Consider the following 23,380-nt stretch of genomic DNA (forward strand, 5'->3'; position numbering starts at 1 on the left):
GGCCCCACAGTGACACGGTGCCAGAGCTGCACGCCTCCCAGCTGCTTCCTACCAGCAGTACACACTAGAAAGTACAGACAAACAAATGTGGGGAGAGACTAGGTTCAACGTCTGGAACAGAGCAGGTTGGGAGCCTTTATTCATCCCTAACTCCAGCCAAGCATCTCCCTAAAAGGAAAGGTCACGTGGGTATCCTGGGTGGTAGAACTGGCCAAGGACCAAGTCTGGGCCCCTCAGGCACGCCCCAGCCCACCCGCCGCACCCCAGAGCTCAGGACCCCTTTGCTCTCAGGTCCCTCCCAGCAGCTAGTCTGGTTCTGTGAGGAATTTATAAGAAAGTAGTGAAGTAAATCATTCTCCCTGAGGTGTGAATGATCCACGAGGATCCTATTCCAGGTCCACCGGCGTTTTAAAAAGAATCTCATTCACCCAAGGTAGGAACCTCTGACAGGCTTTCTTCCGAGTTCCTTTGGGGAGAGGGGAACTCCCTGCAGCAGACACCCCTTCTCCTGACCAAACAGACCGCAGTAGCCATAGGAACGGCCTCTTGGGCGTCGGACACCCGGCACCACAGGCCTGACCAAGCAAGCCCGTGGCTCTGATGAGTATCTGCTGAGCTTCCCTGTGGGCGCTGCTGTGTATGAAATTCCATCCAGTCACTGGGGACTTAGTACTAAACCATCAGTTTAAGGGAGGGAACAAACACTGACTCGCTCCCCCGCGGCCTTCTGCTCCCAGAAGCCATGACGTGCCCTGTGTTCCCCTTGCTGTCTCTGGCAGGTGGGTCTCCATACCCAGGCGTGCAAATGGACGAGGACTTCTGCAGCCGCCTGAAGGAAGGCATGAGGATGAGGGCCCCGGAATACGCCACTCCTGAAATGTGAGCCCCCGGCTTCCTCCCTTCCCACCCACCGTGCTCTCCCCAGCAGCACACCTCAGAAAGGAGACATCCTGCTGATGCTTAGGATCCGAGGCCTGCTTGGCCTCTCTTTTCTGGAAACAGGACGCATTATCCCTGACCCATCCATCCTCCCTATTTACCCTCTTGAGCGCTGACAAGACTTTTCAAGGCCTTTGGCTGGAACTGGAGTTAGAAATGGAGCTTCTAGGTATGAATTCAGGCACTGAACAGACCACGTGGGAGTGGTTAATGAGAAGACTTGAAGCTTTGATAAAGTCCAAGGGAGTTTTCGGTTCAAAGCTGAAGAGGGAGCCGAATGAGCTAAGCAGCCCCAGGGATGGAGGGCTAAAAGCTGCCATGGACCAGTCAGTCCTCCAGGCACCCTTGAGACTGCTGAGGGGCTTTCCTGTGGAATTCAGGGGAAGAGGTGGAGGAGAGATAAAGGGAGAATCCCTGAATGAAGTAGTAATCATACTCCAGGGCAGCCCCGGTGGTGCAGCGGTTTAGCGCCGCCTGCAGCCCAGGGCGCGATCCTGGAGACCTGGGATCGAGTCCCACGTCGGGCTCCCTGCATGGAGTCTACTTCTCCCTCTGCCTGTCTCTGCCTCTCATTCTCTGTGTCTCTATGAATAAATAAAATCTTAAAAAAAAAAAAGTAATCATACTCCATAAAAGCCTTCATGGGCATGAAGACTTCTCTAGGCTCATTTTAGGAATTGGTAGCTGCGTGGAGCTTCTTCTCAAGAGGGCTTCCTGCTTACGATCCTAGGACTCTAGGCTCCACGTGAAGGCTCTCTCCATTGTGCAAATGCTTGCTGGCCTCCCTCGGATACTCTTTGTTCCTGAAGCTTTGTGGATGTTTTGCACTTTGAGGCCTAAGCAGGAATGTGATGACACTTGCAGTTTTGTTGAGCTGCTGACAAGGACTAGGCCTCCTCAAGGCGGCACCACCTTTCCTGAACTGGCGGGCGGCCCTCCCTGTCCTACCCACACAATGGGGTCTTGTCAGAAGCCCTAGGCTTGCCTCTGGGCAGGAGTCAGAGGGAATGAAGGAAGTGTGGGCTTGGCCAAAGTGCAAGGTTGCTGTCTCTTTCCTTCATCATCTGAGGACAAGACCAGAATGAGGATGGGAGAGAGACTTCGGCCCATTAAGGCAGCACTGGGGACTAGTGTGAGTATAGAAAGGAGCTAGGGGGACCTGTTATTGTCAGGCTTGCATGGTCTTACCAGGAAAGTCCAGAGACCTTGAGGCAGGGCTCTTTTCTGAGAGCTGGGAACGGAGCTAGATTAGTCCTCAGGATGTGACAGTTGGGCTGTGGAGTGTGGAAAGTATTGAAATTTTTTTATTGCTTGTCTCTTTTTGCTTGGTGGAACGGGGCAGCCTCCAGGAGATCTGGTGTAAAATGAGATCACTTTGCACTTCACCATTTTCTAAGTACAGTTTCATCTAAAGCTCCCAGAAACCTTGAGGGGCAGACAAGCAGACGCTATCATTTGAATTTAATGAGTAATGAAACTAATCCTCTCACAAGTGAAGTGATTTGTCCACTGTCAACTAAATAGTAGCATAGGGGACATTTAGAAGCCTTTTGGATTGATTTCCCTAGATCATAGGACTATTAAATTAGAAATACATCCCACATTCCTTAGAAAAAGTTTCTCTAATATGTCCGCTTGTGCTTTGAATATTTCTTCCACTTCTTCACATAATCTGACAATCACAAAACTAGTTCTCAAATACTAGCCATAATAATTGCAATCATTATTAAGTGACATTTAATATTTATTAATGAAACAGTTATTTAGTGCTTTAGTGCACTGAAGCACTAAATATAATTTATATAATAATATAATATACATATTAATATATGAAGCACTAAATAATATAATTTATATAATAATATAATATTAATATATGTCTTTTAACATATATTAACTTACCTAATGCTCATAATTGTACTTACTTTATAGAGTTATTAATTCCATTTTATAGGTGAGAAAATCAAGGCACAGAACCTCTAAGTGATCTGCCACATTGCAAATAAGTTGGTCTGAGCCCAGAGTCCACAGCACCAGGCTACATGCCTACAGGGTCTGTTCTAATACCTACCCAGGCTCTGGTCCCAGATGACTCTAAAAGTTGCAAAGTCCTATCAGCTTTGGACTGAAAACTCCCTTGGACTTTATCAAAGCTTCAAGTTTTCCCATTAACCACTCCCAGGAAACACTTGTATCCCACAGAGGGAGAAGCTGTAGACAGAAGGATGGTTCCTCAATGCTGGGGAGTTCTAGAAGCTATGAAAAGCAGTAGCTTTGTGAAGTGTTTGTTCAGAAGGCTAGAATTCAAACCTTCAGCCATTCTCAGGCGTTTGAGGGCTGATAGAGTAATCTCCTTCTTGTTGGCTCCAACAGCGGGAAGGCCTGGGTGGAGGACAAAGTGCAGCTCTCAAAACTGGCCTCTGTGACCTGAACTTGGCCTAACGTGGCGTGCACTTGGGGGCTTGAGTGATAGCTTGAAAAGGAAACCCTTCCCACAGCTGGTTTCAAGAAGGGCTGTTGGGGTGGGTGCAGCTGGTGTCTCTTTACTGTATTAAACCTGTTTACTTAGTGATATAAACTGTTCAACCCTGAGTGGCTGGTTCCTCGCCCAGAGCCTGTTTAATCAGATGTCTTCCAATAAGGAAATAAGCAATGAGTGTTTTGATTTTTTTTTCTTTTCCTTTGGTGTTTGCTGAGATGTTTTGCATTGGATTTTAGGCAAGAGGAATGGAAACTAGAAATCAGAAACCAAGAATCAAAATAAAAACAGCAAGGAGTTGTAGGTGGTCCCTTTTGCTAGTTTGGACAGGGAGAAGACAGGGCAAGTCCTGCTTGCAGCAGCTTTTAGCTCAGCAGTGAAAGGGTGCTGGCTGCAGGACTGTGTCCTCCCTACTTGCAGGATCATCCCCCTTTTTTGTTTGGTTCAAGCCTTTCTTGCTTTGGCTACCTTTTATATATTATCTGTGTATACATTCAGTGTCCTTCCAACAGCCTCCAAGACTGTTCATTGCTAGAACTGCCTTGGATGGTTCGGCTTCAGTGTGATAAGGTGGAAACAGGCCAGCCTTCATCACATCACAGCCAGTGCATCTGGGGTGTGGGATCTTGGGCTTTGTCTGGTGATCTCCTAACTCCTTGGTAAATGTTTTTGCACCTATCTCAAAAAATTAGTAAAACATGTAAACAAAGTGAGATCCACACAGGATTGTGCAGACTGTTTTTTAAAAAAGAAGAGAGAGATTTTATTGATTTGATAGAGAGTGGAAGCACCAGCAGGGGGAGCTGCAGGCAGAGGGAGGAGAAGCAGACTCCTCACTGAGCAGGGAGCCCAGTCCCAGGGCCCTGAGATCATGACCTAAGCTGAAGGCAGACGCTTAACTGACTGAGCCACCCAGGTACCCCTGTGCAGACTGTCTTATGCTACTTCAGACCTCTGGCCACTAACAGGTTGCCTGAATGGAGCAAGTGCCTTGAGGCCTCACTCTGAGGCTGGTTGTCTGGGACAGTAGGGACCATGGGCACTGCAGCTCCTCTCCTAGGTCTCCTAGACAGTGGGGACAATGGCCCAGAGTTGGAAAACATGTGTTCCTCTCCTCACTCCCAGTCTCCTGTGTGTCTGCAAATTGAGCCTCAGTAGAGTAGTCCTTGACATGGCCTTCAGAGCTCTTGGGACCTATTGAGCCCCACCGCACCCCCTGGGAGTTAGGCAAAATAGGTACCACAGATGAAAGATATGGGTGGCAGGGAACCAGAATCATCTTCTGAGAAGAGCTTGACCCATCAGTTTGGTCAAAGTTGGGAGAATCTGCGAGTCAGACAAGTGATCTTTATGATCCCTTAATCAAAGACTTAGGTTATGTGCTCACTGGGTATTCAGAAAGCAGAACCTCAACTCAACCATCTGACTATATGAGGAGCTTGCTTTCGAACACCAGTACCCATGGAGGGTATCTGAAGACCACATGGTGCCACCACTCTCCTGGGGACCTGAGGAGAAACACACAGCAGGCCACAGTGTCTTGCCTCTCAAAATTGTTTTTCCTGAGTGGTGCTTTTGCTCTTAAGGCATTGGCCAACATTGAAAGACAAGGTACAAGACAGTCCCATGAAGTCATTATTTCCTAGATGGAAATTACACTGTTGAGAGGCGTCTAGGACAGCTTCCTTTCAGATTTCAGTTCTAGGAATAGTCATGCTTCTTCCAAGTAACTGGTCTGTTTTTAACTTTTGGCTTATGTGCACCACATAATTGATTATTCCTTCTTTTCACCAGCTGCCTGGAAGCTTGGAGCATTGCCTCTATCCAACTACTCATAGTCAAGATATACATTTTGCAGATTAGCTTTGCCTGGGCTTTTGCCTTTCTTATTTTTCCTTTCTTGCGATATTCTTTTCTCTTTTCTTAACCTTCCTATATTCCTTTGTTAGTCATCTCCCCTGTACTTTGAGACAAAATAGGGATAGCCTTAAGAGACACTGGAGCAGCTGGTGCAGATTGAAAGCACATGTCTAAGAAGTGGCGGTGTGTGTGTGGGGGTGTGGTTCTCAGGCTTTTCCTCGGAACACCCAGGTCCAGCACTACAAGTAATGTCTGCAATATGGCTTAAGAATTCATGCAAGGAGCCTTGCTAGCTCTTCCCAGAGACCAGTCTGACTTCCTTATCAAATACTTACATGGCAGGCCCTCAGCTAGGTGAGGGGTGTGGAGATGTGGTCCCCACCAGCATAGTGCGCTCAGCCAGGTTCTGATCCAGATCCAAATTCTGAGGCCACTCAGATTTTGATCCAACTTGGTCAGTCTTCTCTAGTCCAGATGGTTTTCTGAGATAAGAGATATTTACAGTAAACATCTCTTGAGGAGAGGAAAGAACCAAAAGAGAGTAAATTATAAGCCAGTGCGTGTAAAGACCTCTGGCATGTGTTCTACAAGGAGGATGTGCAGGCAGGGACCTGTATTCCCCCATGCATGACCAAGAAAAGAGCCCAATATCTTTCCATCTCAAAGGTCAGAGGAGAAGAATTGACAAGGAACCCTGTTGACATTTAAATCCCAGGACCCAGGATGCCTGGGTGGCTCAGCGGATGAGTGTCTGCCTTTGGCTCAGGGCATGATCGCAGAATCCCGGGATCGAGTCCCAATTGGGCTTCCGGCACGGAGCCTGCTTCTCCCTCTGCCTACGTCTCTGTCTTTCTGTGTCTCTCATGAATAAATAAATAAAGTCCTTTAAAATTGATCATTCAATTCCAGGGCACAATCTGGCTTCTGTAATATTAAATGTTTTCATATCCAGAAACTCAGCCTGTACCTAGTGACTTGAGAGGTGTGGGAGGTCAGTTTGTAATGGCTGCTTTGAAATGCTGGGGTTGGGATGCCTGGGTGGCTCAGTGGTTGAGTGTCTGCCTTTGGCTCAGTGCATGATCCTGAGGTCCTGGGATGGATTTCCACGTTGGGCTTCCCGCAGGGAGCCTGCTTCTCCCTTTGCCTCTGTCTCTGCCTCTCTCTGTGTGTCTCTCATGAATGGATAAATAAAGTCTTTTAAAAATTAATATTAAAGTTAAAAAAAAAAAGAAATGCTGGGGTTACCAGGAAGAGAGGGGATCAGCCACATGCAAGAAACCTGCACACAACCCACAGAACTACCCATACTCTACACAAACTTTCACATTTTGGAAGTGACTTGAGTCCTGTACACAGGGCCTTCTCTGGTTTCCACTGCTGAGCTCAATAATGTAACTGTGAGGCAGCCCTGGACATACCATATACTTATTGAAAAGCCTGAGTCCATCTTTTTTTGATAGCCTGAGAATATAATAAGTACTATAAACGATTCACCCATGGATATTTGTGTCTATGATAACTTGCACCTTTAAGGACATTGCCCTGCTTTTTACAGTGAGAGGAGGAGCTTTATACTGCAAGTCAACAGGGGTGCTTCTTTTTCCAGTAGCTCTGCTTTATTCAAGAAGGGCTCATGACTTCCTCTCTGCAGAAACCACAAGCACCCCAAAGAATTTGGGAGGTGATGGGCTTCAGAGGGTTGGTTTATTAGTCTGCCTTTGTAGAAATGTTTTCCACTACCAGCAGGACCTGGCCCAGATAGCCTTGTGTGTGTGGGTGCTGCATGCCCAAATCCAAAAACGAAGGCAAATATCATATACTACAAGAAGCATAACCTTTATCTATAGGACAACACCCATCACTTTGCTGATGAATGTAGGGCAATTTACATAATTACTACTGTTCTTCAGCTATTTCTGTTGTGCTTTCACCCAACAGCTATCAGATCATGTTGGACTGCTGGCACAAAGACCCTAAAGAAAGGCCAAGATTTGCAGAACTTGTGGAAAAACTAGGTGATTTGCTTCAAGCAAATGTACAACAGGTAAAGCTAAATTTATTTAAAATATCCGAAGACCCAAATGCCTTTGAATGTAAGTCAAGGGGGTGTTATTTTTAAGAGCTATTAATAGCAGAAATTAGCAGTTAAATGTGTGTGTATGCAAAATTATCTTCCCAAAACACAACAAAAGTTGTGGAAATGACACAGTTGAAGCTGACATGTTTCACAGATGTAGATGGATATAGAAATTTGTACAATTAGAGCTCTATCTTTGGTATTTTAGGATGGAAAAGACTATATCCCACTAAATGCCATACTGACAGGAAATAGTGGATTTACATACTCATCTCCTGCCTTCTCTGATGACTTCTTCAAGGAAGATATCTCAGCTCCAAAGTTTAATTCAGGAAGTTCTGATAATGTCAGGTAAGAGTCCTTTCTTCCCTAGCCTGTACTATAAAATTTTCAAACATTAAAAAGTCCACCTTCTAAATTCAACCAAAGCTAACATTTTGCCCTATTTTGTCTCTATGCATACATTCTGTGTGCATGTGGGTTTTTTTTTTCCCCGTTTGCTGAACCAATTGGAACAGAGCATAAGGCATTATAATATTCTCCCCCTAAATCTTGTAAGGCTGTTTGTGTTACCACATCAAAATTATCACACCAAAGAAATTGATAGTTCCTTAATATTATTAAATATTCACATTTCCGTAAGTTTCCCAAACATCATTTATGCCTTAAAAAACAAAAGGCAAAAACAGGATCTAATCAAGCATAATGCATTGCATTTTAATTTTATTCTAGGATAATCCTACATCTTTTTTCCCCAATAACTTTCTTTCATAAGACTTTATATAGAACAAACTTTTTTTTTCTTACTTGGCACACTAACATATCTCTCCTTGCTGCAGAAGTTGGAGACGGGATAAGGGAAGAAATATTGATAGCTGGGTGGGAATCAGCTCTTCAGTACTCATAGTTACACATGTATCACACATATTCAGCACTAACAGTTATACATGTATCAACATGTCCAACATGTCGTTACTAGCGGTTATACATGCATCCCACATCGGTACTAACAGTTGCATATGGTGTTCATCACTGCTAATGGTTGCAAGTGTGTCATACACATTAAAGGTCACAAAGATATGTGCTGTTCTGGCACTGTGCTAGGCTCTTTGTATACATCAATTCCTTTAATGCTCAAAACAATACTATACAGTAGATATTATTCCTGTTACACAAATGGGGACAGTGAGTCTCCATAGAAGATAGCCTGCCAAAATTGTGTGTTTAGAAAATAGCAGATTGCAGTTTGATACTCCTTCCCTGTTCCCATGCTGTTAGAACTATTTTTAGGAAATTTAGACTGTCCTGTGGGCCCTCTAGCATCTTTATCTGCAGTAGGCAGAACTGTAGAGCTTTGGCCTCAGTTCAGCCAAACTTGGCAGGTGACCAGGGGAGGCATGGCTAATGATTGGACCAGTCTGAAAAGACTGACAAGCATCTATGAGAGGCCCAGGAGTCCAGTGGCCAGCCCACATTTGTGGTAATGGGTTATAGGTCAGTGGCACTGCTCACACTTCACAACCAGCCCAACTGATGAATCATCCTTTTTTTAAGGTAAGAAAACTAGCTGGGATTGAACACATTAGCCATATCTGATTATATCAAAGATATCATCACTAACAGTTGTACATGTATCAACATGTCATGAGTCAACCTTTTTTTTTTTTTTTTTAAGATAAGAACTCTAGTTGGTTTCTTTTTTTTTTTTTTTTTTTTTTATTTATTTATGATAGTCACAGAGAGAGAGAGAGAGGCAGAGACACAGGCAGAGGGAGAAGGCTCCCTGCACCGGGAGCCCGATGTGGGATTCGATTCCGGGTCTCCAGGATCGCGCCCTGGGCCAAAGGCAGGCTAAACCACTGCGCCACCCAGGGCTCCCAAGAACTCTAGTTGGGATTCACCCACTTGGATGAACCTTTTTATTTTTTATTTTTTAAAAGATATGTATTTATTCATGAGAGAGATGCAGAGAGAGGCAGAGACAGGCGGAAAGGAGAAGCAGTCTCCTCTCAGGGAGCCCGATGCAATACTCAATTCCAGACACTGAGCCAAAGACACCCCCTCAACCGCTGAGCCACCCAGGAGTCCCATGAATTACCCTTAAAGAAAGAAAAAAAAGATTTCTTTTTAAAGATAAGAAATCACTCATCAAATCACCTTTTTTTTTTTCCCCAAGATAAGAAAACTGATTGGGATTGAACACATTAGCAATATCTGACTGTATCAGAGAAGGGGGAGGGAAGTTGTCAGTTATTTGGGCCTTTCTAGAATGCTGCTTAGCCTTAGGCCAATAAGGAGCTTATCTAAGAAACTGGGCCTTGCAGATGGTGATAGGGTTTCAGACTAAGAAACTCAGTCAGTAGGTGAACTTGCCTTAGGAGGAAAATCATATAGTTATAGTAGAAATCTCTGTTAACCTTCCTAATAGATCATCAACAAAAGGTCAGTAGGTAGTTAATTCTACAGAAAACATAAAAATACCACCCATTTCTCCCAATCTGGAATCCCAGAACAGAATATACAGGACTAGCTATTAAATCAGCTCTGAGACCTTGGTCTCCTTTGAGGTAGGCAGCTATTATCAAGTCATATCCCTTCTCTGGGCATCATTTCTCTATTTTGTAATGTAGGGTGTTTAGGCCACGTGATAATTCAGGTTTCTTCTAGGCCTGACATTTCTCCAATTCCACAAAGGACTAGAAGCCCAACCACTAAGTAGTTTCTCAAGGGTCCTTTCTGGATTTTTGCTTGAAACTATGCAGTGTGGATTGACAACCATGGGAGAAGTGGCCACTGCTGTCAGGATTCTTTCAGCCTCAGGAGTCAAGGATTCTTTCTGGTACTTTGGTTCACCTTGGATCAGATACAGTACCCATATAGTTTCCTGACTAATAAAAGCTGGCTGCACTTACCTGTCTTGGTTATTCTTTCTTCATCAGATATGTAAATGCTTTCAATTTCATGAGCCTGGAGAGAATCAAAACCTTTGAAGAACTTTCACCAAACACCACCTCTATTTTTGATGTAAGTAATGGAATTAACCTACTCAATGCACCCTGGCAGGACCCTTTGCCAGGCTCTATCCCTATACAAACTCCCGTATTCTGGTGGCTCTCAGTCAATGGGGATCAGTAATGATTAGTGACTGAAATGACAATTCCGGGAGACCTGACAACAAGGCTTAGCTATACAGAGCTAATTTGAAAGCAGGTAGTTCTGTAGTTTGAGAATGACCTAGGAATGCTCTCCAGGGTCCAAGTCTTCACCTGTTCATAGTTTAGTCCCTTAGGAAACTTCATTGGGTTTCTTGGCTTCTTGTCTATCAATGATGGAATCCTGCTTTCAGATTAATGGAGGAATTCAAAACTGTGGGTGGCTGGGTCTTCATGATGCAACAGAAAGCTCTCCCTTAAGAGTAGTCTTGAAGTCCCGAGAGAAGTCTACCCAGGCCTTATGCTCCTTCCCACTAAGGTTCTATAGGCTGAATGGCCATGGTCCTACAGCCACACTAGAAGCAATCCAGTACAGCCTGGCAAACACAAGGCCTTACCCAATTTGTCTCTTTGAAGCTCTAGGACAGGAGGTTGAGAAAGTAATGGGAGGAGAGGGAGGGCTGGGCAAGAGTGCCCTTCCAGCATCAAGACCCTTACACTCAAACTGATCTCCAGGTAACACCGTTGTCACTAAGCAGGATAGAAATGCCAAATCTCAAGACCCATTCATTATCAGTGAGTCACATTTTGCCCTGTCACAAGGTCCCCAGGGGATTGATGTGCATGGTCAAGTTTGAGGACACTGGTAATGCCCATGTCCCATAAAAGGGCTGTAAAACCAAACACAATGTGAAGCTGATGATCACAAACACCTTGAGACCCAGCACAGTCATCTTTAAAAGAGCCCCAAAGCGTTTCAAAACCTCTAAAGAGGAAAAGATGATTGAAACGTTAAAAACATTACAAATAACCCACAGAACACAAAAGTAAAGTAGCTGAATTTTTTTCTGCTCAGGAAGTTGGTTTTAAGTCCTAGGAAATGATACTGGGCAAAACATGGAAGATTGCTATCCACCAACCCTCCCCAGGCTGATACAGTGGTAAGCTTCTTTGCTTGCTTAGGCTTGTTTACTGATGAGTAAGGACATGAAAACAGCCCAGAGATGCAAAGGGTGGAGGAACAAAGTGTGGAGTCCACACATACTGGGAATGTTCTATCAACAGAGGAAGGAGGAGCCTGCATAAAATTCCATGCTAAAGCTGAAGCAACGAGAAAATGAAATTGCTGCAAAACAGTAATATAGGCCTGAAAATTCTAAAGGATTCACAACAACAAAAATTAAACCAAGTCTTTAGAATTTATCAGAATTCTTGCATCTTTTGTATGGTCACCAAATAACAGCATACTTACAGACAACAGTCGTCTGCCAACATTAGTTTTAGTATATGTATGCAATAATGGACACAAAAGTATACTATAAAAAATGCTCACCCATTATCTATAGTTTCCCCCCTCCTTTTTCTTTTTTTTATTCATGAGAGAGACAGAGACAGAGACAGAGACATAGGCAGAGGGAAAACCAGGCTTGCCGCAAGGAGCCCAATGCGGAACTCAATCCCAGGACCCTGGAATCATGACCTGAGTCCCCCCAGGCATCCCTCCCCTTTTGTGTAAGTGTATATTCAGGAAGAAGAACCTCAAAGTCACAGGGAATAATAGGCATTTCTTGCAACTTATAAAATTTAGATTTGCCAATACAGAGAACATGCTTTGTCTCAATAGGCAGGTGAGGACAGAGTTTGGGGTGAATAGCTTATTCCATCCCAGCATTATCCCCCAGATTCATGGACCATCCCAGCATTATCCCCCAGATTCATGGACCCCTGTCGGTCAGGCAAGAAGTGTAACCTTTTTCCTTCCTCCCCATCAGGACTACCAAGTGGACAGTAGCACTCTGCTGGCTTCCCCCTTGCTGAAGCGCTTCACCTGGGCTGAGAGCAAACCCAAGGCCTCCCTGAAGATTGAGTAAGGAATCTGGGGGTCTTTTCTATGATCGGTTGATGGGGGTGTGTGATGAAGGATACTAGGCTAAACTCAATGGGGGAGATCTGAGAGCTACTTGCCCTCCTGAACTACTATGCTCAGGCATTGCAGAAGAGCACTTTTTTTTTTTTTTCCTTAGGAGGGTATAAAATCAAAGATATGAGCACCAAGTGCTGAGCAGGAAGCTTGGGATTTGAGAAGTAAAAACAGGCAGAAAACTGCAGCAGGGACAGGCAGTCCAAACACATGAAGTACAGTGCCTCAGCTGGAAGGAGGCTGACGTGCCCAACTGTGAACAGATGGAGACATGCTTATGGGGGCAGGGAGGGAAGCTGGCCCATGATTATACCCTGGGCTGGCAGTGTTTGTACAGGAAGCAGTTGTCACAGTCCTGTTTTCTAGTCCTAAGATCTGCCATCCTGAGAAGCCAACCCTTCCAAATGAAGGCCTGTTTCCTGTTGGAAGCACTCCTCCCTCCCTACGGTAGCCAGCAGCAAGTGCTGTTGGAATTAGGCTCCAGCTTTTTGCTCCACTGGCCCTGCTATCACCTTAGCTCCTCTGAGCTAGTCTCTACCTAGGAATCATGCTGGCCAGGCGAAGGCTGGGCCTGTCTATCGGGCATTCCTACCTTTCCTGATTCAAATGCTGCCCCTGTCTCACCCAAAGGCAGAATGTGATCCTCTTTCATCTAAATCAGAGGTCAGCAGACTTTTTATGAGTCACACAGAAAACAACGAACCAACTTTGCCATTGTAGGATAAAAGCAGCCATCACCAATATATAAACAAGAAGGTGTGGCTGTGTTCCAATAAACTTTATTTACAGAAACAGCTGGCCATGGTCAATGAGCACATGAAATGATATTTAAGGTCGTTAGTCCTCAGGGAAATGCATATCAAAACCAGGACGAGACACCACTTCACACCCACGAGGATGGCTAGAACCAAAAATACTGATGAGGATGTGGAGAAATCATAAGCTCTTGGTGTTGCTGTGGCAATGTAAGATGGTGCAGCCACTTTGGGAAACAGAATAGCAGGTCTTCAGAAGGTTAAATAGCATTACTCCATGACCCAGCAATTCTACTCCCTCAGTACATACCCAACAGAACAAAAACTTATGTTCACACCAAAGTTTATTCCCAAATGTTCATAGCAGCATCATTAATAACCCAAAGTAAAACCAAGCCAAATGTCCTTCGATTGATGAGCAGATAGAATGCAGTATTACCCATACAAATGTTTGCTAATAAAAAACTACAAAGTTCTGACACATTACAATATGGATAAACATTGAAAACATTTTTAAGTGAACAAAGCCAGTCACAACAGACTACATAGCATAAATGATTCCCTTTATATTAAATGCCAGGAATAGGCCAATCTATAGAAACAAAGTAGATCAGTGGTTGTCTAGGGCTGGTGGTGGGAAGTGTGGGGAAGAGTGACTGGCTAGCTATGCTAACGGGTATTGGTTCTGGGGGGTGATGAAAATGTTCTAAAATCAATTATGTTGATGCTTGTGCCATCTGTGAATGGCACAGATGTGTCCATTCCATTCAACTGGACACTTTCAACAGGTGAACTGTATTTCAATAAACCTGTTTCAAACCAAACAAACAACAACAACAAAAAACAACCAAGCAGGTGGTCAGCCCACAGGCTATAGTTTGCTGACCTTGATTCAAGTCAAAAGATGGCCCCAAACACCTCTAAGTGACACAGCATAGTTTAACAACCACAAGTAAATCCAAAGGTGAGAACATTACCAGGCAAACATCTTCATACTTGATTGCTTTTAACATGAGCACCGTGATGGCACCAGAGCAGAGTCCCCTCGTAGGGTAGCAGATTAGGGGACCCTCACAAAGAACAAGTGTCTAAGCTAGGAAAGAAAGGCTACCGACAACCTTTTGTTTCCTATTTTGGAATACTTATCTAGATCTCTGTGAAAGAAAACCATAATTGCACCCTCTACTCTGAGATTAAAAATACAGCAAGTGCTTGATGTTGTTAATCCAGAACCCAATGAAATAATGTGGTGGCACATTATTGTGGCCACATTAATGTGTGGGTTTTCTTGTTCTCAACAACAACATTAATGTGTGGGTTTTCTTGTTCTCATCCCAGCTATTTTTTTAAATTTATTTTTTATTGGTGTTCAATTTACCAACATACAGAATAACCCCCAGTGCCCGTCACCCATTCACTCCCACCCCCCGCCCTCCTCCCCTTCTACCACCCCTAGTTCGTTTCCCAGAGTTAGCAGTCTTTACGTTCTGTCTCCCTTTCTGATATTTCCCACACATTTCTTCTCCCTTCCCTTATATTCCCTTTCACTATTATTTATATTCCCCAAATGAATGAGAACATATAATGTTTGTCCTTCTCCGACTGACTTACTTCACTCAGCTCATCCCAGCTATTAATAAACAAATACAAACGGACAAGAGAAGCTTTTCTTTCTTGTGTATCTGTTTCAGGCTGTATGAGACACACAGAACCAGAAGCAAGCTTCTTCTCCTGTGAGCCTTGCTTAGTAGTGACCATCCCATAACCTAAATTTTCTAGGACACAAACATGACAGGGAGACAATGGTACTAACCTGTTTGCCTGAAGCTCTATTCATTTCTTGAGGCTGTTGTAACACATTACCACAAAGTTGGTGGCTTAAATCAAGAGAAGTGTATTCTCTTGCAGTTCTAGAGGCCAGAAGTCTGAAATCAAGGTGTTGGCAGGGCCAAGATTCCTCTGGAGGCTCTGAGGAGAATCCATTCCTCCCCTCCTCTGGCCCCTGACGTCTCTCAGCATCCCTTGGCTTGTGGCCATGTCTCCCTACTCTACCTCCAACCACTACCTTCTGCGTGTGGCTGTGATGCTCTCTCTGCATCTCTTATAAGGATGCATGTGTTTGTATTTAAGGCCTACCTGGGTAACTCAAACTCAGTTCCTCCTCTGAAGATCCTTAGCTTAATCACCTGTCTTGCCACATGAGGTAATATTCAGTCTCTAGAACACAAAGTGCTCTTCACAGGTTCCAGGGATTTGAGATCAATTTATTTTGGAGGCAGGAGCATTGTTCAGCCTACCACAGTAGCTGGCTGGCCCAAGTGCAGGGGAGGGCCATACCGGCCTGGGAGCTATTCTCGACCTGGGATTATGGATCTGCAGTTCTCTCTTCACACAATCCACCCCCCAGCCAGAGGAAGGCATCTGTCTGCCTGGTGCCACCAAGCTGGTAGTAGAGAAGCAGTGTGCAGCTCTAGAACAAAGAGACTCTGATCGGAGGTTGAGATGGGATTCAATAGCCGTTAACTCTAGAACAGTTATGAGCAAATGACCTGACGGAAAAGAGTGGAGGTTAGTGTTTGTTTTCAATTGTTTTCATCAATTTTGTATATTTTTTTTTTCTTTTCTTTCTTTAGCTTGCGAGTAACCAGTAAAAGTAAGGAGTCGGGGCTTTCTGACCTCACACGGCCTTTCTGCCATTCCAGGTGTGGGCACATCAACAGAGGCAGGCGCAGATTTACATATGACAACTCAGAGCTGGAAAAGAAGATTTCGTGCTGCTCGCCTCCCCCAGACTACAACTCGGTGGTCTTATACTCCACCCCGCCTGTCTAAAGTTTGACACGTCGCCTTATTTCTAGAACCACACAAGTATTTATGCTCCCTGAAAACTAGCTTTTGCCAGTATGACACATATAAATTTACACCTTTACCTTTCCACAGGAGCAAGCTGACTTTTATGATTTTTAATAGTGCTTTTTTTTTTTTTCTTTTTGACTAACAAGAATGTAACCCCAGATAGAGTAATAGTGACAAGTGAAAAACACCACTAGTAAATCTTCACATTATTCAGTGTGTTAGAGAAACCCTTTCTAAGCCCAATGACTTACCTGCTCCTACCCCGAGACCACAGGGCATTTGACGATTCAGGAGGTGCATTGATCATGCAATGCAGTATGGATTCCACAGGGTCAGCCACCGGCACCCTGGAACCAGGAGACGAGTCCTAAGCTGACCTACATGATGTCTCTGGGGTCCTCTAGCAGATGTGATGGCAAAGAGGAGAAGGAAAGAAGGGAGAAAGAAAGAAGAGATCAAACAGGACAAAGAATTTTTGTGCTGTCCCATATGGGAAGGGAGTAGGAGAGGGCTGTCAGCCATGACACTGCTGTGGCTTCCAAACCCTGACCAAACCTGGTCCACATGGAGAACCCAGCCAGGGAGCAGACAGGACAGAAGGATGAGGGGACATTTCCGGACTCCAGCAGGCAATAAAAGGACAAACACATTTTTTTTGGAACTATGAAACAAATTGTAAAATGTTAGCTATGGGATTGGACCTATGCCCATTCCCATTTATGGCACATTTTGAAATTTCTAGCATGGAGCTTCGTGCTCAAATCTGAGCTGAGACTGCAGGCCCCTCTAGCAAGACACACTGCAAACTCACCCTGAGCTAAGTTGGCTCCATGGCATGATGGCCTCACACTTAGCTGACTGCTCAGAGCAACCTAATTGGAATGAGTTTGGTTTGTTAGGGTTACTTGTCGGGCTTTAAGCCACATTTCCAAAAATATTGTCAGATTCTATTTTGAGTCTTAAAATGTATAACCAAGACACTTCAATTTTTTTACATTAACCTGTTTTATATAGTTAGTTATAAAAGGAAGCTGAGGAGGATGAAAATGAGTCTTGTGGAGGGTTTCCTCTATACCAAAACCAGAATAGATGGAGCAAAAATAGGATGAACAGAGTGAAAACCCCATCTCGATACCAACCAAACCAACTCACTGAAACAGTTGGGACCCAAAGGACAGGAAGTCAATCATGTTTCCTTTTTAATGGGGATTCTACTATCTCACCCTAGTCCACTGGAAAGATGGGGAAGAGCATTAACCAATGTTTATTAAGCACTTTATGCTCCTTGAGAAAAAAAGGTGATATGTAATTTATGCAAGATACTTTCAGAATTGGGACTCAGGATATTAGTTAATGAGCCATCAATAGGAGAAAAGCCTCTTTTCATCTACTTTGGACCTTGTCTTGGGTCTGAGAATGATGGAAATAGGGAGACAGGGTACAAAAGGGTGCCTACTCTTCAGGGTTTAAAGACCCTGGATCTCTCAATTGGCTCTGTTTGATGCTATGTGTTTAGGATGTATGCACCTTCTAAAGCCAGTCAAGGCTGGACAGGCAACAGTGAATTGCTGCTTCTGGTTATAGAGAAGAGTACACTTCCCTTTATGCAAGTAACTTATCTCTAGAACCTGAAATATAATAGAAGAATCTTTGCTTCCTACTCTGTGTATCACATTCTTGGTTCAAGATTCTTAGTATAAAAAGATGGGACAGTAAGCAACACCCCAAGTGAGGTACCGGATGCTCCAGTGGTGGCTCTGCTGGAGAAGCCTCTGGCCAGCAGAGAAGTGAGGCAGGCCTCCCCACCAAGAGCCCAGCGCAAACAAAATCAGGCCAGGGGCTAGAAGAGGGGATGAGCTTTGTTCTTCTTCCTTGCATGCACAAAAGCACCTGTGATAGCTGGCAACAGTATCAGTCAGGTAACCAGAGGAGGTTCAACAGGGACAATTTAAAAAGACTTTAATTAGTTATTTTGTTTTTTCCAAATCAGAAAAAGATCCAGCAATTAGTGAAAATGAACACCTTAACTCTACATACAGTATCTCAATTTCAATAATCTAATTCTTAATTATTCAGGGACCTCAGTAATACTGTCTCCCCCCCCCCCAAAATGTATTAGAACTATGTTAATTTGGCTGCTTCAAAGACTCAGGTTGAGCCCATCAGTCAAAAACGGTCCCATCTAGAGTCTTAGCACAGAAAAAAGAATGGAAGCTTGCAATAATGAATCTTTGTGACATGCTTGCCAGAATGGTTCATTAACCAGCACTGGACATTAAAAAGCACTGAAAATTAAAACACTAATTAACTGATATTATTAGAACCATTTGTCACTTGTGATACAAATAGTTGGCACTAACAAGCAAGGCAGCATTTCCTTTCAGGATTTGGGAGAACCTGTATGTGTAACAGTGTGGGTGGAATGGGACTGAAACCTCATGCAAGTCTGTATCCAGTTAGTCTAAGAAACGATGCGTAGACCTTAGTTTTAGCCCATGGAAGAAATGTGTCTAAATCCTGAAAAATGGTATGTAGATCTCCTAACCGTGCCTTGTTTCCCAGCCTGTAAGAATGTCAAACATGAAACAGATACTTGCCAGCCCCTTTTAGTGGGTGAAAGGAAGAGCGCATCTTTGACTGACAGTGTATGTGTATATACGTGTGTGTGTTTTGTGCGTAACTATTTAAGGAAACTGGAAATTTAAAAAATTACTTTTATACATACCAAGAATATATGCTGCAGATATTAAGTAAGACTTAATTTTGTCCTACATCTCTAGTCACTATGAATGTATTTTGTATGCTATCTTCATATAATAAAATTAACTTCTAAAAACATCTACATATTTTCTCCAATTTGCTTATACAGGAATAAAGGGGGTCACAGGTTTCCTTGAGGGTGGAGGACTGGTATTCTGGGGGATCTCATTAAATACCAATTATGAAACACAGCACAAGAAGAATCAAGCAAGGACTCTGAAAAGAGGGGCAAAGAGCTGTCTTTTAGGGCCACAAGATGGTTGCTCTCAACCATCGGTAAATGAAAACCAAAATCACACAAGGCACATCACCCAGAAAATGAAACACTAAAATGAACACAATCACAGGCAAAATGTACAGACCGAGTGCAAGTGCAAGTGATTAAAAAAAGAGGCAAGTTTTCCCAAACACTAATATTCAGCTAAGAAACTATTACCTTAATTACAGGATATGTGTGTATTAGAGGTGGTATACAGGAAACCATACAAAATAATTAGACAAAAGCCTATAAGACACAAGGGCTTCCCTAAGAAAAGTACACCAGCCACATACTCTTCATTTTTGTTTTGGTGGATGACATCTTAAAAAGAGAAATAATTCAGATCATCACTAATAGAATAGGTGACCAGCACATTGTCTTGGAAAGTCACCTTCCTAAAAACATCATGAGGAAACTAGATTGGAGACATGTTGTAAGGGAAATCAGGCCTCCTTTCTTTGGGACAGCGGCAAGAAAAAGGAAAAATGACTCCTCTCGGTAAATTTGTGGTTAACTGAAGAGGGCACGAGGCATTTTATCTTCATGAATCTGAAATCCTTTTAAAAAATTGTTGGTGTTCATAGCATAAGAGTAAAGTCACTCATGAAGCACATGATTTGAAGAATGCTCGAAGAATGCTCGAGGAATTGGTGTCCCGTCATGGTTTAGAAATTTTCTCATGACTCTGGAAACTTATAGGACATTTGGGAATTGTTTCTTTCTTTCTTTCTTCTAGCAGGATGGCCCAGTAAGGCTTATTAGACTCCTCAATGTTAAACATATTACCAGACTTTTGGGTTTCACAGGCCAGTAAGTTTTACAAAAATATCCTTGATCTAAACACATGGATGACTAGCTTTCTATTTTCTGAACTAAGGATATTTTAGGGGAGAAACAAAACAAAACAAAAACAACTAGAGGCCACAAATGTTCTCCTTCTTGATCTGGGTGTGGTACATAGGTGTGTTTGTGATCATTTATGGAGCTATATACTTATTTGCAAACGTGTGTGTGCTATTCTTCAATAAAAGATTAAAAGAAAAAATCCATTTATTTTTTTTTAATTTTTTTAAAATTTTTTATTTATTTGTGATAGTCACAGAGAGAGAGAGAGAATGAGGCAGAGACACAGGCAGAGGGAGAAGCAGGCTCCATGCACCGGGAGCCTGACGTGGGATTCGATCCCGGGTCTCCAGGATCGCGCCCTGGGCCAAAGGCAGGCGCCAAACCGCTGCGCCACCCAGGGATCCCGAAAAAACCCATTTAATATCACTTTTCACAGAAGACCCATTTTAAAAAGAGTAAGGACTTAATCTCAGACAAAAATAGGTTAATCTCATGCATCAACAGCTAAGTGTTTTATAACTTGTATCATAAGTTATACCCACATCAATGGGAAGATTGAAGTAATCAAGAGAACTTCAAAATCTCACCATCACATCTACTCACCTGCTGGCATCTATACTCACATACTCTGCTTTCTCTTCTGCATGGCCAATTCAAAACATGCTCTGATGCAGCTGGACTCCTTCCTATATGCAGGGACACAGCTCCAGAAATTCAGCATTTCCTCGTCACCCTCAATGTGTCCCTTTCTCACTAGATCATACAAATACGCAGTTGTCTCTCCCATGTTACTAAGCAAAAAACCTTCTATCCCTCCTTTATCCTCCAGCTACCACCCTATTTTTGTTATTCCTCTTTACAAAAAGATTCCTTGAGGTGGTTAGTCTCTGTTTCCAATTCCTTCCCACCAAGTACTCTTAAACTTACTCAAACAGCTTTCTCTGGCATGCTGATGCTGCTCTTGATGAGGTTATCAGTTACCTGCAAATTGCTAAATCCAACAGCCAATTTTCAGTCTTAGTCTTTCTTGCCTCATCAACAACTAGACCCTTACTCCAGAAAATACCTACTTTAACTTTGATGACAGGATGTCACACATTTTTCTTCCTACTTCCCTGGTCATTTCTGTCCCTCTTGCTAGTTTTCTCTTTTCTCCGACATTTGAACATTGTTGCAGTTACCCGAGGGCTCTGTCCTTGGGCCTTTTCTCATCTCCCGTCTATACTAACTCCCATGATGTCCACCAATCACAGGGCTTTAAATGACATCTATATAATGATTCATTACATGTACAGACCAGATCTCTCCCCCAGACTCCAAACCCACACCCATGCAAGTGTTAAACTGACATCTCTTGATGCTGTGGCCAACTCTGTTTTCCAAAAATAGTGGCAATAACATCTCCCATCCCACATGACCTGTGGCAATGTGCCCTTGCCACTTCCCCATTAAATTCCTCTCCCCTAGAATCAAAGATGCCTTTGTGACTCACTTGTAATCAACACAACGTGGCAGAAGTGACACTGCATGACTCTGAGGCTTGGTCAGAAAAGATCATGCCCTTTCCACCCAAGTCTCCTGTACACTCATTCTCCAGAAGCTCCCACCAGAGACCTAGTCGCCATGTTTAGAGAAGCCTGAGCCACAGGGCAGGGCCACATGTATCTACAGCGACAGTCCCCAGCTGAACCCAGCCTTTTAAGTCCTTCAGGCCCGGTGCCAGATCAGATGCTTTCAGCCCCCAGCCATTGGAATTGTTCCAGCAGATGCCCCAAACATAATGGAAGAGATAAGCCATCCCAGCTGTGCCCTGTCCAAATTCCTAACCCACAGAATTCCTGAGAACAATAAAATGGTTGTTTTATGCCATTAAGGTTGGAGTCATTCCTTACAAAATAAGTAACCAGAACAAATGTGTACTAAACATCTTAAACTTAACAGGTCCCAGACCAAACTCCCTATTGTCTTACCTCATTTCTCCATCCTTCTTGCCCACCCTCCAAAAAACCCTTTGTTTCTAGTACAAGCTCTTTCAATTCAGTAGAATCCTCCATCTTGTCAGCATCAGGTCAAAATCTTAATAGTGATTTTGACTTCTTTCTGCTTTTCTCGCCCATATCCAATAATCAGGACATCCCTTTGGTTCTACATTTAAAATATATTGAATCAAATCACTTCACGCCACCTCTAGTGCTATCACTCCAGTTCAAATCCCTAACATTTTTTTGCTTGAAATACTGCAAGAGCTTCCTAAGCAAAGGGATCCTTTTTATCAGGTTTTTCTTCTGCTCAAAATCCTCCTGTAGCTTCTTCTTTCAATGGGAGTAAAAGCCAAAAGGGTCCTAAAAGGTCTACAAAACACCACCACCCTCCTTCCCTGACTTCACTTCCTTAATTTTCTCTAGTCATACTGGCCCCTTTGCCATTCCTCAAATACTCCGGGCACATTCCTACCCGGAATTCTCCCCACATATCTGCATGGCTAGTTCCATTACCTGAAGTCCTTAGAATATCACCTTCTCAGAGGGAACTACTACCACCCACATCATCCCATTTGAAATTCTAGCACCACCACCATATTCCCCACATCTCAAGTTGCGAGATGAAACACAGGATAACAATCAAATGTGAATTTTGCATAAACAAATTATTTTTAAGACAAATATGTTCCATGCAATACTTGAAATATATTCATTCTAAAAAGAGAAATTATCCATTGTTTATCTGAAATTCAAACTTTGTGTTCTCTATTTTTTGTTAAATCTGATAACCCCACCCTAGCTTTTTTTTTTTTTTTTAATGATTTTATTTATCCTTGAGAGGGGGGGGGGGCAGAGACGTGGACAGAGGGGAGAGGCAGGCTCCCTGTGAGAAGCCCGATGTGGGACTTGATCCCAGGACCTGGGATCACAACCTGAGCCAAAGGCAGATGCTCAAGCACTGAGCCACCCAGGTGCCCCCTTTCCTTATTACCAATGATTACTGCCATTACCATTATTGGTAATTATTGCCATTATTACCTCTTAATGTATTATGACTTTGTCTTCTTCCCGCTAGAATGGAAATTCTCTAAGAGCAGAAATATTAGTCTGTTGTGGTCAGAGTTGTTCTTTTGATTCCTCTAGAGCAATGCCTGACATATAATAGGCATTTAACAAATATTTAATGAGTGAATCCCAATTCATTCAACTGTGGCAATGAGTCAGTAAGTGGTTTCCCAAGATCACAGAGCCAGTGGTAGAGCCAGTATTTGAATTCAGGTAGTCTTGTTCTGGCAAGCTGGTTTCTTAAACACCATGCACACTATTTTTAATAAATTCTAAGGATATGTGTTTTAACTATCTTGCTTCACTGGGGCACCTGGGTGGCACAGTCAGTTAAGCACCCAACTCCTGGTTTCAGCTCAGGTTCTTATGCTCATGAGATTGAGTGCGGAGTGGGGCTTTATGCTCACTGTGGAGTCTGCTTGGGATTCT

General features: G+C 43.4%; 1 protein-coding gene across 6 annotated transcripts in view; it reads left to right on the forward strand.

The window, feature by feature from the left end:
* FLT1 (fms related receptor tyrosine kinase 1) overlaps positions 1-18,877 on the forward strand; it is a 178,921-nt gene extending 160,044 nt beyond the window's left edge. For 5 of the 6 annotated variants that reach the window (XM_072795627.1, XM_072795628.1, XM_072795631.1 and 2 more), the window contains 6 exons: positions 780-879; positions 7,217-7,322; positions 7,564-7,706; positions 10,295-10,379; positions 12,280-12,374; positions 15,817-18,877. In XM_072795627.1, coding sequence (XP_072651728.1) covers positions 780-879; positions 7,217-7,322; positions 7,564-7,706; positions 10,295-10,379; positions 12,280-12,374; positions 15,817-16,015 — 728 coding nt within the window. In that variant the 3' untranslated portion in view covers positions 16,016-18,877. The remainder of the gene's footprint in view (positions 1-779; positions 880-7,216; positions 7,323-7,563; positions 7,707-10,294; positions 10,380-12,279; positions 12,375-15,816) is intronic. The other variant, XM_072795626.1, reaches the window with a different exon arrangement.
* The last annotated feature ends 4,503 nt before the right edge of the window (positions 18,878-23,380 follow it).

The sequence above is a fragment of the Canis lupus genome, chromosome 24 (genome assembly GCF_048164855.1).
Source record: "Canis lupus baileyi chromosome 24, mCanLup2.hap1, whole genome shotgun sequence".
NCBI classification, from domain to species: Eukaryota; Metazoa; Chordata; class Mammalia; order Carnivora; family Canidae; genus Canis; species Canis lupus.